The sequence below is a fragment of the Hyperolius riggenbachi genome, chromosome 1 (assembly GCF_040937935.1).
Source record: "Hyperolius riggenbachi isolate aHypRig1 chromosome 1, aHypRig1.pri, whole genome shotgun sequence".
Classification (NCBI taxonomy): domain Eukaryota; kingdom Metazoa; phylum Chordata; class Amphibia; order Anura; family Hyperoliidae; genus Hyperolius; species Hyperolius riggenbachi.
In genome coordinates, this window is record NC_090646.1 from 622,771,396 (window position 1) to 622,792,152 (window position 20,757).

Sequence of the window (20,757 nt, forward strand, 5' to 3'; positions counted from 1 at the left end):
AAAAAGTTAGTTGTTTTTGGCTCCGCCCACTATTTCTAATATTGACATACAGTACTTAATGACCAAGTTTATGAGCTTTGGGGTCTTTGGCATCAATAAGTTGCATTTTACCATTGAAATTAAACAAATCTGAATGGCTGTTTTTGGCTCGCTGCCTTCAGAATTTAAACCCCAGTCTCCCAGTGACTGACTGTACCAGATTTGAGGCCTCTGCCATTAAGAGTACATGAATGGCAACAATGCAAATATTCCCCTTGAAAATCAATAGGTAAATTTTGATTGGTGGTTTTAGGCTCCACTCATTTCTGAATATTCATCCCAGTCACCCAGTGGCCAATTGTGCTAAAGTTTGGGAACCCTGCCATGTTAAAAATGTAGTGGTTGGCACCGCCCACTCAATTATCAAGTTTATCAGCTTTGGGTTCCTTGGTATCAATACTTTGTATAATCCTATTGAAAAATAAACAAATCTGGCTGTTTGTGGCTCCGCCCCCTTTCTGAATTTGGACCCTAGTCACCCAGTGACCAACTGTACCAAGTTTGAGGCATCTGCTTTTAACAGTATAAGATAATGGTAGCAGCTGAAATATTCCCTTAGAAAATCAAAAGGTGAATTTTTATTGGCTGTTGTAGGCTCCACCCACCTTCCAAAATCTCAGTGACCCAATGACCAACTGTGCAAAGTTTGAGAACCCTGCCATTAACGGTGTAAGAATGGCTGCAGTTTATATTTTCCCAGTAAAAGTTGTTTTGGCTCTGCCCACTTTTTGTAACCTTGACACACAGTCACTCAATGACCAAGTTTGTGAGCTTTCAGGTTCCTGGCATCAAAAGTGTGTGAATGGAAGCAGTTTATCCACCAAGGAAATCTGATTGGCTGTATGTGGCCCCGCCCCTTTAGTGAATTTGGACCCCAGTCACCCAATGACCGACTGAAGCAAGTTTGAAGCCTCTGCCATTAAAAGTGTAAGAATAGCAACAGTTTAAATATTCCCCTTGAAAATCAATAGGTGAATTTTGATTGGCTGTTGTAGGCTCCACTCATTTTCTTGAATCTTAATCGCATTCACCCAGTGACCAACTGTGTCAAGTTTGAGAACCCTGCGATTAACAGTATAAGAATGGCTGCAGTTTACATTTTCCCATTTAAAATGAACGGCTGAAATTTGATTGGCTGTTTTATGCTCCGCCCACTTTTCCTGGATTTGTAACCTCGGTCACCAAGTGACCAACTGTGCCAAGTGTGGGGACTCTGGCTTGATTACTGTGAGAATGGCAGCCTTTTACCTTTTTTCCATTGACTTGAATGGGTGAAATCTGATTTGCTGTTTGTAGCTCCGCCCATGTTTGCAGGAGAGACCCGAGACCCTCAGAACATATCATCCCAGGTAGTAAGGGATCTGTTTACCAAGATTCGTTCAAATCGGTCAAGCCGTTTGAGTAATCGCGGCACACGCACACACGCGCACGCACACACGCACACACGCACGCACGCACGCACGCACGCACGCACGCACGCACGCACGCACACACACACACACACACACACACACACACACACACAGATATTATATTATAATATATATATATATATAGATATATAGATAGATAGATAGATAGATAGATAGGTGCCCGCAGTATAGGTTAGATAGGTAGGTTTCCCTAGTGACTGGATAGTGTAATGGTTAAAGGCTCTGCCTCTAACATAAGAGACCTGGATTCAAATCTCGGCTCTTCCTACACAGTAAGCCAGCACCTGTTCAGTAAGGAGTTCTTTGGGCAAGGCTCTCTAACGTTGCTACTGCCTACTGAGTGCGCTCTACTGGCTGCCACGCAAGTGGCTCGAGTTCGACAGGAGAAAAGCACTATACAAAAAAAAAGGAATTATTATTATTAGTAGTATACTGTAGGTTAGATAGGTAAGTGCCCCAGTATAGGTTAGATAGGTAGGTGCCCACAGTATAGGTTAGATAGGTAGGTGCCCCGCAGCGGCGGGGGGAGCAGGCACAGTAGTAACAACTCACCTTCCGCTGCCAATCCCCTGCAACCTCTATCTCCTCCCTCTTCCAGCGTCTGTCGCATTGGTAACAGCGCCCCCTGTGATGACGGTAACGTCACACAGGGAGGGCTGTTACCAACACCATGGATGCCTGGGAGAGAGGAAGGAGATATAGAGGCTGCGGGGATCGGCAGCGGAAAATGAGTTGTGACTACTGCGCCTGATCCCCCGCCGCTGTGCCTACCCCCCCCCCCCCCCCCCAGGCCGCCACTGTGTCCCCCCCCCCCTGCCTCTCAATCGTGCCAGGGGTGGGCCCTCTACCGACCACGGGCCCTCGGTCCATGCCCAAGTGCCCTAATGGTCAATCCGCTCCGAATGGGCCCTGTTGCGAGTCTTACATTGCCCCTCCAAGCACAGGGGAAGGGGATGGGGAGCATTTTGTTAATGATTAAAAATATTAAAAGCATCTATAGAAGTGATTATTACCAGCACAGGACCAATAGAAAGGAAAAACTGCGGTTGAGGAAGGGCCCTACAGGCCCCTCTTGCCCAAGGGTCCCGGTGCGGTTAAGACCTCTGCAACCCCTGTTGCTATGCCACTGTTCGCTATGTTTGTTATGTCACATGTCAGTTCAGGTTCGCTATAGGGTATAACAATACTTTAAGAATTCTTTGGGTTTCCTATAATTGAAGTCCAACCTCCAGGTGTACCCTGTATTGTTAATTCCATTCCATAATTGTTATACGTAGAATAATTCAAACAATGTCTTTTACTGATTAACCACTTGCCGACTGCCCTCAGCCGATGGGCGGGGGCAAAGTGGACGATGAAAGGACCGCAATACGGCCATCGGGGTTGCCTCCTTTCGGCATGTGCGGGGAGCGATCGCGTCACTGGTGGTGCGCGCTTCCCCCGGCAACTGGCTCCGCCCACCCGCGATAACAACCCGCCAGCCATTCGGAAGCGCCGGCGGGTTGTTAACCCCACGATCGCCGCATGCAAAGCGTACAATACGCTTTGTAATGTATACAAAGCGTATTATACAGGCTGCCTCCTGCCCTGGTGGTCTCAGTGTCCGAGGGACCACCAGGGCAGGCTGCAGCCACCCTAGTCTGCACCCAAACACACTGATCTGCCCCCCCCCTTATCGCCCACAGCACCCCTCAGACCCAACCCCCCCCCCCCCCCCCCCCGCTGCCAACCCCCCAGACCACTGTTTGCACCCAATCACCCCCCTAATCACCCATCAACCACTCCCTGTCACTATCTGTCAACTCTATTTTTTTAATGCCCTAAACTGCCCCCTGGTCACCCCCCACCCCCCGTGTACTGTATGCATCTATCCCCCTTGTAAAAACCCACTGATCACCTGTCAATCACCCCCTGTCACTGCCACCCATCAATCAGCCCCTAACCTGCCCCTTGCGGGCAATCTGATCACCCACACCACACACCATCAAATCGCCCGCAGACCCGCCGTCAGATCACCTCCCAAGTGCAATGTTTACATCTGTTCTCTCCTCTAAACACCCACTAATTACCCATCAATCACCCATCAATCACTCCCTGTCACTGCTACCCATCAGATCAGACCCCTATCTGCCCCTAGGGCACCCAATCACCCGCCTACACCCTCAGACCCCAGCCCTACTCACCTCGCCAGTGCATTGCTTGCATCTATTCCCCCCTCTAATCACACCTTGAGACACCCATCAATCACCTCCTGTCACCCCCTAGCACACCTACCCATCAGATCAGGCCCTAATTTGCCCCGTGTGGGCTCCTGATCACTCGGCCAGACCCTCAGATCCCCCTCAGACCCCCTTCCGAACACCTCCCCAGTGCAATGATTGCATCTATTTTCCCCTCTAACCACCCCCTGAGACACCCATCAATCACCTCCTGTCATCCCCCTAGCACTCCTATCCATCAGATCAGGCCCAATACAACCTGTCATCTAAGAGGCCACCCTGCTTATGCCGGTTCCTCAAAATTCGCCCCCTCATAGACCACCTGTCATAAAAATTTGCAGATGCTTATACCCCTGAACAGTCATTTTGAGGCATTTGGTTTCCAGACTACTCCTCACGGCTTAGGGCCCCTAAAATGCCAGGGCAGTGTAGGAACCCCACAAGTGACCCCATTTTAGAAAGCAGACACCCCAAGGTATTCCGTTAGTAGTATGGTGAGTTCATAGAAGTTTATATTTTTTTGTCACAAGTTAGTGGAAAATGACACTTTGTGAAAAAGAAAAAATAAATTTCCGGCTAACTTCTGACAAAATATAAAATCTTCTATGAACTCACCATACTACTAACGGAATACCTTGGGGTGTCTTCTTTCTAAAATGGGGTCACTTGTGGGGTTCCTATACTGCCCTGGCATTTTAGGGGCCCTAAACTGTGAGGAGTAGTCTAGAAACCAAATGCCTCAAAATGACCTGTGAAATCCTAAAGGTACTCATAGGATGTTGGGCCCCTTAGCGCAGTTAGGGTGCAAAAAAGTGCCACACATGTGGTATCGCCGTACTCAGGAGAAGTAGTAAAATGTGTTTTGTGGTGTATTTTTACACATACCCATGCTGGGTGGGAGAAATATCTCTGTAAATAAAAATTGTGTATTAAAAAATCAAAACATTGTCATTTACAGAGATATTTCTCCCACCCAGCATGGGTATATGTAAAAAATACACCACAAAACACATTATACTACTTCTCCTGAGTACGGCGGTACCACATGTGTGGCACTTTTTTGCACCCTAACTGCGCTAAGGGGCCCAAAGTCCAATGAGTACCTTTAGGATTTCGCAGGTCATTTTGAGAAATTTGGTTTCAAGACTACTCCTCACGGTTTAGGGCCCTTAAAATGCCAGGGCAGTATAGGAACCCAACAAGTGACCCCATTTTAAAAAGAAGACACCCTAAGGTATTCCGTTAGGGGTATGGTGAGTTCATAGAAGATTTTATTTTTTGTCACAAGTTAGCGGAAATTGATTTTTATTGTTTTTTTTTTTCACAAAGTGTCAATTTCCGCTAACTTGTGACACAAAAAAAAAATCTTCTATGAACTCACCATACTCCTAACAGAATACCTTGTGGTGTTGTCTTTCTAAAATGGGGTCATTTGTGGGGTTCCTATACTGCCCTGGCATTTTAGGGGCCCTAAACCGTGAGGTGTAGTCTTGAAACCAAATGTCTCAAAACGACCTGTGAAATCCTAAAGGTACTCATTGGACTTTGGGCCCCTTAGCGCAGTTAGGGTGCAAAAAAGTGCCACACATGTGGTATTGCTGTACTCAGGAAAAGTAGTATAATGTGTTTTGGGGTGTATTTTTACACATACCCATGCTGGGTGGGAGAAATCTCTCTGTAAATGAACAATTGTGTGTAAAAAAAATCAAAACATTGTCATTTACAGAGATATTTCTCCCATCCAGCATGGGTATGTGTAAAAATACACCCCAAAACACATTATACTACTTCTCCTGAGTATGGCAATACCACATGTGTGACACTTTTTTGCAGCCTAGGTGCGCTAAGGGGCCCAAAGTCCAATGAGCACCTTTAGGCTTTACAGGGGTGCTTACAATTTAGCACCCCCCAAAATGCCAGGACAGTAAACACACCCCACAAATGACCCCATTTTGGAAAGTAGACACGTCAAGGTATTCAGAGAGGGGCCTAGTGAGTCTGTGGCAGATTTCAGTTTTTTTTTGTCGCAAGTTAGCAGAAATGGAAACTTTTTCTTTTGTCTCAAAGTGTCATTTTCCGCTAACTGTTGACAAAAAATAAAATCTTCTATGAACTCACCATGCCTCTCAGTGAATACTTTGGGATGTCTTCTTTCCAAAATGGTGTGAACCAGAGGCGCCAAAAAGAGTAAAAACATGACAAATTAAAATTGGGGGGAGACCTTGGTCACGACTCACCACCCATAGAAACCAAGAACCAGCATAAGACTCGATGTTCAGTAAGAACAATAACAATTTATTGGTACTCCCAGGTGCTTACGCGTTTCACGGGATTATCCCGCTTCCTCAGGCAATCAAACAGGAGTACAAGCACATAGGGGTCTGGTATGCACCTCAGCGCTGACCCCTATGTGCTTGTACTCCTGTTTAAAGTGTAGAGAAACCGAGAGCCCAATATAGTGTAGTATGTTAAGCATAAATGAAGTAAAGGTTATCGTGAGAAAATTATACTCACAAACATGGGTTACCACACAGGCAACCACTGTATAGGCAGGTGAGGAGATTAGACCTGTCCTCACTCAGGGATAAGAAGTCGCTCTCTGTAGATGCGAAAGGGGGTAGATCACCCCTCCACCAGGGGTGGACACGGTATAGCAGTAGGAGAACAGAGGCGCCAGCAGGATAAAAATGGATAAAAACTTTAAAATTTGCTGGGAGGAAGTAGTGAACTTACCTCCATAAAGCAGACACGAAAGACTGTCTGAATAGTAGTCACATTTATTAATTAGTACCCCAAAACAGTGCAACGCGTTTCGCAGGCCCAGCCCGCTTCATCAGGCAATAAAAATGGGGACAAGACAGAATTTCAGCAATAGCAGGTGTAGCGCCTCTGTAGCGCCTCTGAGGCGCTACACCTGCTATTGCTGAAATTCTGTCTTGTCCCCATTTTTATTGCCTGATGAAGTGGGCTGGGCCTGCGAAACGCGTTGCACTGTTTTGGGGTACTAATTAATAAATGTGACTACTATTCAGACAGTCTTTCGTGTCTGCTTTATGGAGGTAAGTCCACCACTTCCTCCCAGCAAATTTTAAAGTTTTTATCCACTTTTATCCTGCTGGAGCCTCTGTTCTCCTACTGTTGTACTCCTGTTTGATTGCCTGAGGAAGCGGGATAATCCCGTGAAACGCGTAAGCACCTGGGAGTACCAATAAATTGTTATTGTTCTTACTGAACATCGAGTCTTATGCTGGTTCTTGGTTTCTATGGGTGGTGAGTCGTGACCAAGGTCTCCCCCTAATTTTAATTTGTCATGTTTTTACTCTTTTTGGCGCCTCTGGTTCGCACCCTCATTACAAAGTGATCCACCTACGGTGGCAAGGATTCTTCCTGTTTTTCCTTCTACAGAGAGCGACATCTTATACCTGAGTGGGGTCAGGTTCTAATTCTCCCCACTGGCATATGGAGTGGTTGCCTAGGGGCAACCCATGTTTGTGAGTATAACTATTTTTATTAACTTTTTTTAATTATCTGAAGTTACCGCACCATTTGGGCTCTCGGTCTTTTTGTTTTTGTTTTTGAAGTCTTTTCAAAATGGGGTCATTTGGTGGGTATTTATACTATCCTGGAATTTTAGCACCTCATGAAACATGACAGGTGCTCAGAAAAGTCGAAGATGCTTTAAAATGGGAAAATCCACTTTTTGCACCATAGTTTGTTAACGCTATAACTTTTACCCAAACCAATAAATAAACACTGAATGGTTTTTTTTAATCAAAGACATGTAGCACAATAAATTTGGAAAAAATGTATACAGACATTTTACTTTGACAAATTTTATCACAGAAAGTTAAAAAAAAATTATTTTTTTGACAAAATTCAAGTCTTTTTTGATGAATATAATAAAAACTAAAACTCGCAGCAGCAATCAAATAGCACAAAAAGAAAGCTGTATTAGTGACATGAAAAGGAGGGAAAATTCATTTAGATAGTAGGTTGTATGACCGAGCAATAAACCGTTAAATCTGCAGTGGTCTGAATTGATAAAAAAGGCTCTGGTCCTTAAAGGGAAGGTTCAGGGTGGCTCTTAAAAAAATAAAAATGCCCATCCACTTACCTGGGGCTTCCTCCAGCCGTGGGCAGCCAGGACGTGCCCTCGGCGCCGCTCCGCAGGCTCCCGGTCTCCTCCGGTGGCCGACCCGACCTGGCCAGGCCGGCTGCCAGGTCGGGCTCTTCTGCGTTTCAAAATGCGCCTCACGGGGGCGTGCTGACGCAGAACTACTGCGACTGCGCAGTACAGCCCGGAGGACGTCCGATGACGTCAGCGCGCCCCCGTGAGGCGCATTTTGAAACGCAGAAGAGCCCGACCTGGCAGCCGGCCTGGCCAGGTCGGGTCGGCCACCGGAGGGGATCGGGAGCCTGCGGAGCGGCGCCGAGGGCACGTCCTGGCTGCCCACGACTGGAGGAAGCCCCAGGTAAGTGGGTGGGCATTTTTATTTTTTTAAGAGCCACCCTGAACCTTCCCTTTAAGGGGTAGAAAGACTGTGGTCCTTAAGTGGTTAATGGCAAATCCCCCCAAACTGCTAGATCATGTCATTTGGGTGCGGGGATATGTAACTGGGTGCCCAGTGGGTGAGTTGGTTGCCCTATGTGGATTCAGAACCACCGAATGGCTAGGACATAGGAAGTAAATGGTTGCAGTGGATCAAAGACAATCGGCTAAAACTATCGCTCGTTTGGCAGTCGGAATTAGTGTTAGGAGTTTGGGGGGGGGGGGGGGGGGGGGGGTGATTTAGGGTCTAGAGGTTTATGGTTTTTGGTATAGAAGAATTTGGTCTAAAGAAAAGCTCAGACTTTAATCTCACCAAACACCTACATTGTAAAGTATTAGACTGCCAACTACGAGTCTGGCATTTATCCAACACCAGTTCTTGACCCCTCTTGACTGAGCGGGATTCTGCTCTAAAATCTAGTAGAAAGCCTTCTAAGAAGGATGGAGGACACTACAGCAGATAGGTGGAACCAGCTTAATTCTTAATAGTTCTGATATCAAAGGTTCAAAACAGTGAGTGCATTTCTCTGTTTTCCTTCTGTCCTGTGCTAGAGTTAAAGTCCACTTTAACCTCCCTGGCAGTATGATAAATGCGGCTGCGCAGCCGCGGGAGGTTTTTTTTCACTTTATTTATTTTTTTTTAGCATCTAGCTAGCCTAGCGCTAGCTACATGCTTCCCCCCCTCCCTGCGGCGTCCCCCCGTATTTACCGATCCCCGCCGGCGCCGCTTGCCCATAAGGAAATCCCGTTCTGAACGGGATTTCCTTGAAGGCTTCCCCCGTCGCTATGGCGACGAACTGAGTGACGTCACAGGGAATCCCGATCCACCCCATAGCGCAGCCTGGCGGCGATTGGCCAGGCTGCGCAAGGGGTGTGCGGGGGGGGGGGCCCTGTATCGCGGCGGATATCGGCGCATCGGCGGCGGCGATCGCAACAAACACGCAGCTAGCAAAGTGCTAGCTGCGTGTTTGAAAAAAAAAATTATGCAAATCGGCCCAGCAGGGCCTGAGGAATCCTCCACGGCGGCTTACCCAGTGTCCAGCACGGGGTTACCGCTAAGGAGGTTAAAGCGGAATATAACCCAGCATTTTATCTTTGCTCTAAAACATTGTTTACAGCATATTAAATGCAACCAGCATTTTTTTTTACTAGACCAGCATTCGAAGGGTTACACACAGAGCTTGAAAGTTCAGTGCAGTGAAATATGGACGCATCCGAACTTTAGATAATGTTATCTTGCGTTTACTTATATGTATCAAGTGAGGAATGTGACATTCTCTGACTCTGCAGAATCAGCTGGAGACAGAGAGAGAGACACTGAAAGCATGTTGTCAGAATTCTAGCGGTTTTATTTATGCAGGAAAAGCTGTCATATGTGTATGTTTTACATTTTAATGTTCTATGCAAAATTTCAATGTGAACTGTAAAGTTAGGTTACTTCTTTAATATATTGTTCTATGACATCTCAGCATTTTCCAGGCTGTGAGGCCTATAAGATTATTCTAGTCACAAAAAGCCAGAACATTCTTGTTTATGTTAGTGCGTGGCCTTGACATTTAAAGAGGCTTCTGTGTGAAGACAGAGAAGCAAGTTAAACTCACATTACTGCAGTAATTATATATGCACATTTTCTTAATTCTTACACATAGATATTATTAATCTAAATATGAATAATCAATACAGTCCTTCTAAAGAAAGAAATAGTTATTGTTGAACCCTAAAGAAAAGAATGTATTACTTTGAATTACCGTACATGTAAACTGGATTCTGCAGTGAAAGTTTCAAAATACATTAGCTGTTTTCCACAAAGTTGTTTAGACTATAATTGTTCTTTGAAATGTCAATAATAAGTTCCAAGGTTTTTGTGTTGTCCCGTACTTAGGACAAATGATGCCATCTGGCGGTTTCATAGTCTTATAAATAATATTAATATTGCTTGTTATTTATGATGAGATAGTGACATCTTGCGGAGAAGATATTCTATTTCTTTTTAGAAAGACAAATATATGGAAAATGATTTTATTTTATTAAGATTTAATATGCAATTATTTCTTATATGATTAATTGTTTTAAAGCGGAATATAACCCTGCATTTCAACTTTGCTCTAAAACATTATTTACAGCATATTATATGCAAAAAACATTTTTTTTTTTACTAGACCAGCATTGGAAGGGTTAAACACAGAGGTTTAAAATTCCGTGGAGAGATATGCAGAAGTTCAGATTGTTACATTCTATTTAGTTATATGTATTTATTGAGAAATGTTACACACCCTTTGGCTGTCCTCCAACTCCTTCTCAGTCAGAGAGATGAGTCACATTCAACACTTGGATACATTTATGTAAACAAAATGTATCTATGTCAGCTTCGGATGCGTCTGCAGAAATCTCCAGGAACTTTAAAGCACTGTGTAACCCTTCCAATGCTGGTCTAGTAAAAAAAAAAATGCTGGTTGCATATAATATACTGTAAATAATGTTTTAGAGCAAAGTTGAAATGCAGGGTTATATTCCGCTTTAAGAAGAATTATATAATAAGCTTTATATTTAAATAAGTATATTAGAAGCCCTGTATGTTTCAATAAGCCTTAAATTGCTGAAGACTCTTACAGATCTGTGTACAGTGTCATAGGGTCAACCTGACCTGGGAAAGTACAGACACATTCCAAAACTAATTAGCAGAAGGGGATATTATCAGAAATGCTTCATGATTGACATTGTTTAGTCTCAATGTTTGGGGCAAACCAGCAGACAAGATGGCTGGTGACGTCCATTTTTAATTAACTGCGTCAGAAATGACCTGATCAGAATTTGTAAGCACTCCAAATGACATTAATTCCCACAAGTTAAGGTAATTAAGGAATTTATAAACAATAATATTATGATTAAGGTATTCAAAACAAAAAAGTGTTATGGGTATTTTAAATGTCAAAGATAGCGAGTTGACGCACTAAGTTTTAGCCAATTAGAACCTGGGGTTCAGGGAAATTCCAGATTAGGCAGCCATATTGCCTCCTATCTCTATAAAAGTAGGGGCTGTAAGCTCATAGTTTGCAGAAGCCCAACAATCTCCTGAGAAGACACATGAGGCAGAAGCTACCTTCCCACAAGTGGTTCTAAATGCTGAAGAGATGACAGAGAAGGGGTAATATGCTTAATATTCTGGTGATTTACTTTATTAATTTTTCAGCATTAAGTTGTTGTTTTTTTTTAGAAGCAATTTTTTATGCTATTTCTTTAAGAAGATTACTACAAGTTTTACACAGCTACTAGATACACAGCTATTGATACAGATGAGACTACTTTTGATCTTATTCTACATAACACAACCGTTATATTACTTTTTGAATGTACTTAGAAGATTGATGATCGCTTGGCTATAAATCCTTGATGAGTTGGAATACTGTTAGAAGGAAACACTACCCCCCCTGCCGCCGCAGCTGTCAAACTGATCACTACGATCCGACGGTGATCGTAGTGATCATGTGATCAGCAGCCATACGCAATGGCTGCTGATCACTCGGGGGAGATGTCGGCTGTCATATGACAGCTTAATCTCCCCCTCCAGGTGCGCACGATCGCGTCGGGAGCGGAAACTGCAGGCCGGCGTAGATCCTACGCCGCATCAGGCTAGAACAGCATGGTCGGAAAAAAAAAGTTGAACTTACCCAGGGCTTCTAATGGTCCCCCGCAGACATCCTGTGCCCGCGCAGCCACTCACTGAGGCTCAGGCCCCGCCTCCGTTTCACTTCTGGAGCAGTGGTTTTCAGACTTTAAAGTCTGAAATTCCAGAAGTGAACTGGAGGCAGGACCGGAGCATTGGTGAGTGGCTGCGCGGGCACAGGATGTCTGCCGGGGACCATTAGAAGCCCCCCCCCCCCCCCCCCACACACAGTAACTACTTCTCCCCAAAGGGGTTTTTACCCTAACGGACAAGAGCGATTTTCACCTTTCAGTGCTCATCCCTTTCATTTACCAATAACTTAATCACTACTAATCACAATGAAATGATCTATATCTTAAAGATCTTATCTTTAGGCTTTTTGGAATTGATATTTGTTTTCAGTAATTACTTTATTTCCTATGCATTTTAAATGTAAAAACAAGGGGAAAATGAAAAAATACACTAATTCTCCAATTTCATCCCCTATAGTTTTTATATAAACACTGCTACTGTTCATAAAACCCACAGATTTTATCTGCCTATTTTTCCCAGTTATCACAAGATTTTAATTATGCCCCTGGTACAAAGTATGGTGACAATTTATTATGTGTATTTTTTTTTATTTTTTTTTACTAATCTCACGCGTACAGTGGCAGCAGCGCTGTTTGACTTATAAAAACATCCTGGAGCCGTTAAGAGGCTCTAGCAGGCTCTGCTTGTCATTAAGTGGTTAAACAAGTGTGAACCGACCCTATAGCATAAAGCTCAGCATGGCAGCCATGCAACTGGCAAGGTTTATAGGGAAATGAAGATGGCAGCCTGCATATTCCTCTCACTTCAAGTTCCCTTTAAACTAAGAAAGTTGGGGAAAGCACATACAGTACCATGACAAGCTGTAATTACTTCACATTCAGTTTTACAACTAGCACCACAAATGACAGTCAGGTCTATACTGCTGGATCTTTATTGCATCTGTAACGACACACTAGAGAGCAGACAGCGACCTCATATTTTTACAGCTTTACAGTTAGTTGTCTATATTCTGTAGAGCAGGCAGAAGACAATTTCAGAAGTTTACAAGCTGAAAGCACAAAATATGAGCAGAAATGAGTGGGAAATAAATTCTCCTTACCTCTTTAGGCAGGCTGGATATGGCAATAGTTCCATCCTTGTTATACTTAATGGGAGCTCCCCCTTGCTGGATCAATGTGCCGTAACCCGTGGGCGTGAAGAACGCGGGAATACCTGCGCCACCCGCTCTCACGCGCTCCGCCAGCGTTCCCTGGAGGGGAAGGAGCACAGTATCTCAGTCAAACATTTATTTTCTGTAATTGGAACAGTCTTTTACTAGCGGCATGAAAAAAAGGCAATAGGCAGCTACAAAGTTCTGTCTGTATCTATAAAACCAGAAGAAAGGAAGAAGGGAGGCCAGTAAAGAGGAACTGTACTGAAAATAACAGAATGAATACAATTACTTATTCTTTTAGCAAGAAGTTTTAGTTTTATTCTTTTAGTTCATTTGCAAAGGCAGCCATCCATACACTGGTCGATTGCCACCAGATCGACCAACAGATCGATCCCTCTCTGATCGAATCTGATTATAGAGAGATCTATTGGCTGCCCATACACTGCACACAGATTTTGAATCGATTTCACCCTGAAATCGATTCACAACCTGTGGAACTGCCGCTGCCGCCTGCCTCTCCGCCCCTGCTCCTCCCACCAGCAGCAATTACCTGTCCGCTGGTGCCTGAAATCCCTGGGGCCGTGCTGACACTTGCTCCGGCTGGCCTTCTTCATCTTCACTTCACTTCCTGTCCCATCCTGTGAAAAGGGGATGTTCAAACAGTAGAGCACCCTCTACTGTTTGAACTTCTGCTGGTTATAGGATGGGACAGGAAGTGAAGTGAAGTGAAGATGAAGGCCAGCCGGAGAAAGGGACACCATGGACCCGGGGACTTGCGCCGGCGGAACAGATGAGATGTCACCGAATCGAAAGACACAATCCCCGACCCGCCGCTGTTCCAGCGAAATTTTCTGCCTGAATAGATCAATTTCGGATGGAAATCGGTCGATCGGTCTGCATTTGCATAATCAATTTCACAGCAGATTCGATCACAGTGATCGAACCTGCTGTCTATCGGTGGGAAATCGAGTAAATGTATGGGCAGGAAAAACATCAAGAATTGGGTGGCCAACGTTTTAGAAGTAGCACCACTCTTAAAATAAACTCTCAAATTAACAAGCTGACACATCATTGCATTCCAGCGGTTCTGGAGGTGTGATTAGCTTCTAAGAGTAACAATGGTTAATTTGAATATATTCAGCAGTGATGCACTGGGAGACATCTCAAGCTCACTCCAACCTGAATTATCGCAAATTATTTCTGTTTTAAGAAAGCAAACTTTTGTTTTTCTTAAAATAAAGAGGAGAGATGTTGGTACCATAGACAACTATAGACAACATACAGAAACCTCCATCTCTTCATGAGCTTGAACAAAAAACTTTAAGTTTAAGTTTTTTTGTACAAGCACATGAAGAGATGGAGGTTTCTGTATGTTGTCTATAAATGTATGGGCACCTTAAATTATTTAGTGTTAGCCCATTGCAAAATCTTTCCTCTCCATGATTTACATCCTGAAACTTATCACAGGTAGCGACAGCTTTAGTCCTTTGACAAAGGCCTGTGTGCCGAAACGTTGTGCTTTTTGTGGCTATGTAGGAGCTAGTCTACTTTAGGGGACCCACCGTAAATCCCCATAGAGAATTGGAGCTGTGCTGAAAACGGAACGAATTTCCGCTTTCAGCTCTTTTAAACCCACACAAGCCATATATCTATGGAAAGGTTAGAATCTGCTCTAACGAATGATGCTACTTTCGGTGAGCAAAAGGTGAAACTCACCATGTAGGAAGTGCCGAACGGCCGCGATCGCGGCTCCGTCGGCCATCTTACTTCTGTGCTGCTCATATTTTTCTTCCTCCTCATTGGAGGGATTGTTAGCTGGGGGCGTGCCAAAAACTGCTCTCCCTTCTCCCCGGACAAGACTCAAACCCAGAACTAGCTACTGACTGTACGGACGTTTTTTGTTTTTTTTTATCTGGCACGCCCCCAGCTAACAATCCCTCCAAAGAGGAAGGAGAAAAATATGAGCAGCACAGATGTAAGATGGTCAACGGAGCCGCGGTTGCGGCCGTTCGGCGCCTCGTTCACGGTGAGTTTCAGTTTTTTCTCACCGAAAGTGGCATAATTCGTTAGAGCAGATTCTGAGCTTTCCATACATATACAACTTGTGGGGGTTTAAAAAAGATGATAGCGGAAATTCGTTCCGTTTTCAGCACAGCTCCAATTCTCTATGGGGATTTACGGTGGGTCCCCTAAAGTAGACTAGCTCCGCTATGTTACCACTAATATATTAAGCTAATATTGCAAAATGCAGGTGGAGACCCAGTTTTTTCTACTCTTAGCTGACTGTCCACCCCTGTGGGATCCTGGTGGATGCCGGTTGACTCCCTGGTGCTACGGCTGTCAGCGGTTGGAGCTCTGGGGCAATGCATTTTCGTGGACATCTTTAGTCCAGCCAGGTAATCTGTATGGAATGGTGACATTTATCACCATGTGATAAATGTCAGAATGTAAATCAGGGAGAGGAAAGCTTTTACAATGGGCAAACACTGACTAAATCATTTATACATAATTATTGTAAAAATGAAGCCCTTTTTTATTACATTATTTTCACTAAAGTTCCTCTTTAAAGGAATGATCAGCCAAATTAAACAAAATCCGCTTTACTCCCCTGGGGCGTTCTCCAGCCCCTTGCAGCCGACTGTCCCATGCTGACAGCTCCGCTCTCCGCTGCCGGGTCCCTGCACGCTGCAGAGGACAACCTCAAGGTCGTCCTTACTGCGCCTGCGTGAAGCACCGCTGTCAATCATGGCCATGTTGTCCGCTGCATACTGTGCAGGCTTCTTCCTCCCCTCCGTGCGTGCACATCAATATGACGTGCGGCAGAGGGAGGGGGAAGAAACCAGGAAGCCTGCGCATGCGCAGAGAAGTCCCCCAGTCTTCCTCTTCCGGGTCACAGCACGACTTTGTCAGAGTCGCCGATTGCAATGTAATTTATAATAGCCAGCCCGGGAGCAGGAGCACTTTGATAAGGGACCGGTGAGTGTATACTCTTTACCAAATAGACGTGCGTATGTTTATATGCATACCCACAGCGTGTGCTCGGGGTCCCTTTAAAAAGGTGCAATTTCCTTCTAAAACAGGAGGAGATAAGAAGGATTCTCAGAATTTGTGCAGTCTGTGAGAGAATCCTCTGAGTGAGGTAAGATGTAACATGACAGCTTTCACACAGAAAAAGGAGACCAACAAAAGTATTTAATGGGAAAATGGCAGCAGTCAGAACAATTCTTAGGATAGGATGGACTGAATGATATCAATCAGTACGGATACCCTTGCTTTCATAAGAAAAAAAAATTCTCACACTACAGCTGCTGTTTGGGCTTTGTACAGTGGCTTGCAAAAGTATTCGGCCCCCTTGAAGTTTTCCACATTTTGTCATATTACTGCCACGAACGTGAATCAATTTTATTGGAATTCCCCATGAAAGACCAATACAAAGTGGTGTACACGTGAGAAGTGGAACGAAGATCATACATGATTCCATTTTTTACAAATCAATAACTGCAAAGTGTGGTGTGCGTAATTATTCAGCTCCCTTTGGTCTGAGTGCAGTCAGTTGCCCATAGACATTGCCTGATGAGTGCTAATGACTAAATAGAGTGCACCTGTAATATAATGTCAAAACAAATACAGCTGCTCTGTGATGACCTCAGAGGTTGTCTAAGAGAATATTGGGAGCAACAACACCATGAAGTCCAAAGAACACACCAGACAGGTCAGGGATAAAGTTTTTGAGAAATTTAAAGCAGGCTTAGGCTACAAAAAGATTTCCAAACCCTTGAACATCCCACGGAGCACTGTTCAAGCAATCATTCAGAAATGGAAGGAGTATGGCACAACTGTAAACCTACCAAGACAAGCCGTGTACCTAAACTGACAGGCCGAACAAGGAGAGCCCTGATCAGAAATGCAGTCAAGAGGCCCATGGTGACTCTGGACGAACTGCAGAGATCTACAGATCAGGTGGGGCAATCTGTCCATAGGACAACTATTAGTCGTGCACTGCACAAAGTTGGCCTTTATGGAAGAGTGGCAAGAAAAAAGCAATTGTTAACAGAAAAGCATAAGAAGTCCCATTTGCAGTTTGCCACAAGCCATGTGGGGGGGACAGCAACCATGTGGAAGAAGGTGCTTTGGTCAGATGAGACAAAAACAGAACTTTTTAGCCAAAATGCAAAACGCTATGTGTGGTGGAAAACTAACACTGCACATCACTCTGAACATACCATCCCTACTGTCAAATATGGTGGTGGCAGCATCATGATCTGGGGGTGATTCTCTTCAGCAGGGACAGGGAAGCTGGTCAGAGTTGATGGGAAGATGGATGGAGCCAAATACAGGGCAATCTTGGAAGAAAACCTCTTTGACTCTGCAAAAGACTTGAGACTGGGGCGGAGGTTCACCTTCCAGCAGGACAATGACCCTAAACATAAAGCCAGGGCAACAATGGAATGGTTTAAAACAAACCATATTCATGTTTTAGAATGGCCCAGTCAAAGTCCAGATCTAAATCCAATCAAAAATTTGTGGCAAGATCTGAAAACTGCTGTTCATCTAATCTGACTGAGCTGGAGCTGTTTTGCAAAGAAGAATGGGCAAGGATTTCAGTCTCTAGGGGCCTGATTCACAAAGCGGTGCAAACTGTTTGCACGCCAGTGAAAAGTCCTTTATCACGCCTAAACTCAGTTTAGGCGTGATAAGAAGAAACTCGCGCAAAATTTCCGCGCGCAAAACTATGCGTGCGTAATCAATCCCTATGGGTTTTGCGTGCGATCAGAAGCACAAAGCTTTTTAGGCGTGATAACTGGGTTATCACCGCTTTGTGAATCAGGCCCTAGATGTGCAAAGCTGATAGAGACATACCCTAAAAGACTGGCATCTGTAATTACAGCAAAAGGTGGTCCTACAAAGTATTGACTCAGGGGGCTGAATAATTACGCACACCCCACTTTGCAGTTATTGATTTGTAAAAAATGTTTGGAATGATGTATGATTTTCGTTCCACTTCTCACGTGTACACCACTTTGTATTGGTCTTTCACGTGGAATTCCAATAAAATTGATTCATGTTTGTGGCAGTAATATGACAAAATGTGGAAAACCTCAAGGGGGCTGAATACTATTGCAAGCCACTGTAAGGAAGAGATGTGATTGACAACTGTGAAAGAGAACTTTAATTCAGTCATGTGAGAAATAAAACACCACATACAGCACAAGCTGACAGTTCATTCCTTAGTGTGACAGCCTTGCATGAGTCTTAGGCCACATACACACATCAGACCATAGTCTTTTGAAAATGAAAGATCACAGACCAATCTTACCACCCTTCATGTAGTATGAGAGCCATACTCTACACAGTCTTTTCTATGGAGCTGAACTCCACATCAGGAAAAAATATTTGCAAGATGCTGCACACACAGATGCTGTACAGACACAAAAGATCAGTATCTGCAAAAGATCTGTTCCTGCCAAAAATCCATTCCTGCAAATTGCAATGATAGTCTATGAGATCTGCAGATCATCATGCACACATGATTTAACTGACATTCATCTGCAGATCAGATCCACCAGGATGGATTTTCAGATCTGCGGATGATTGCTTGATCTGCAGATGAATGTCAGTTAAATCATGTGTGTATGATGATCTGCAGATCTCATAGACTATCATTGCAATTTGCAGGAATGGATTTTTGGCAGGAACAGATCTTTTGCAGATACTGATCTTTTGTGTCTGTACAGCATCTGTGTGTGCAGCATCTTGCAAAGATTTTTTTCTGATGTGGAGTTCAGCTCCATAGAAAAGACTGTGTAGAGTATGGCTCTCATACTACATGAAGGGTGGTAAGATTGGTCTGTGATCTTTCATTTTCCAAAGACTATAGTCTGATGTGTGTATGAGCCTTTAGAAGTGATATCATCCACTCCTTATTTCTACTACAGATTAGCACTGGTTTTGCACTGTTCTAACTCTACATTTCTTGAAATGTATGCAAAACTAGTGCAAAAGTCTTCTTATTTTGCAAGTTAAGAATTTACTCCCAGAACTCATGCAGATTACAATTGGGATTAAATAGGGATGAAATAGGAAGAAAAAAAAAGACTGTCGTAATTGCTTTGCTAAATGTGGCCCACAGATAGGAAACTGTCAGGACCATGGCCATGACATCACACTGTGGGAGGGATTTCACCACAGTGTCAGCCATACAGACCCCCCCCCCCCCCCCCCCACCTGGTGATCTGTTTGAGAAAAGGTAAAGATTTCTGGTGGGAAAGGGGGTATCAGCTACTGATTGTGATGAAGTTCAATTCTCAGCGCGGTCCCGCCCATGACACTGAGTGAAACATTTGCGTCAGGCGGCATGGGTGCTGGAGCGGCATCTCGCCCGCCTCACTCCCTGCAGCCGCGGCTTGTCTCAGCTTCTTGGCGGCTGCTTCCTCTATAACAGTCCCTGGCTCCTTGCTACACAGACCTAAGATCAGAGCAACCTGCTGCGCCGCTGTGACAGGAGATTGGCTTGCCTATCAGTGTTTACTTCCTGTATATGTGCGCTGCTACGGAGGCCGCTCTCCTGCAACAGCGGCGCAGCAGGTCGCTCTGATCTGAGGTCTGTGTAGCGGCGGCATGCAATGGGCTGGGGACTGTTATAGAGGAAGCAGTCGCCGAGAAGCTAAGACGATCGGCGGGGCAGGGAGGGAGAGGGGGACTACCTATAGTGGGGCAACTAAACTGGCTACCTATACTGGGCTTGGGGACAACTAAACTGGCTACCTATACTGGGCCTGGGGCAACTAAACTGGCTACCTTTACTGGGCTTGGGAGCAACTATACTGGCTACCTATACTGGGCCTGAGGGCAACCAAACTGGCTACCTTTAATGGGCTTGGGGGCAACTATACTGGCTACCTATAATGGACCTGGGGCAACTATACTGGCTACCTATAATGGACCTGGGGCAACTATACTGGCTACCTATACTGGGCCTGGGGGCAACTACACTGGCTACCTATACTGGGCCTGCGGGCAACTATCCTGGCTACCTATACTAGGCCTGGGGGCAACTACACTGGCTACCTATACTGGGCCTGGGGGCAACTACACTAGCTACCTATACTGGGCCTGGGGGCCACTATACTGGCTACCTATAATAGACCTGGGGCAACTATACTGGCTACCTATACTGGGCCTGGGGGCAACTACACTGGCTACCTATACTGGGCCTGTGGGCAACTATACTGGCTACCTATACTGGGCCTGGGGGCAACTACACTGGCTACCTATACTCGGCCTGGGGGCAACTACACTGGCTACCTATACTGGGCCTGGGGGCAACTATACTGGCTACCTATACTGGGCCTGGGGGCAACTATACTGGCTACCTATACTGGGCCTGGGGGCAACTATACTGGCTACCTATACTGGGCCTGGGGGAAACTATACTGGTTACCAGGTGGCTGGATAGTGTAATGGTTAAGGGCTCTGCCTCTGGCACAGGAGACCTGGGTTCGAATCTCAGCTCTGCCTGTTCAGTAAGCCAGCACCTATTCAGTAGGAGACCTTGGGCAAGACTCCCTAACACTGCTACTGCCTAAGAGCGCGTCCTAGTGGCTGCAGCTCTGGCGCTTTAAGTCCGCCAGGAGAAAGGCGCGGTATAAAGGTTCTGTGTTTGTTTG

General features: G+C 45.0%; 1 protein-coding gene across 1 annotated transcript in view; it reads right to left on the reverse strand.

Moving 5' to 3' along the window:
- The window catches only part of LOC137529073 (succinyl-CoA:3-ketoacid coenzyme A transferase 1, mitochondrial-like), a 219,170-nt gene that overhangs the window by 149,138 nt on the left and 49,275 nt on the right, over positions 1-20,757 (reverse strand). The window contains exon 6 of the mRNA XM_068250995.1: positions 13,037-13,186. Coding sequence (XP_068107096.1) covers positions 13,037-13,186 — 150 coding nt within the window. The remainder of the gene's footprint in view (positions 1-13,036; positions 13,187-20,757) is intronic.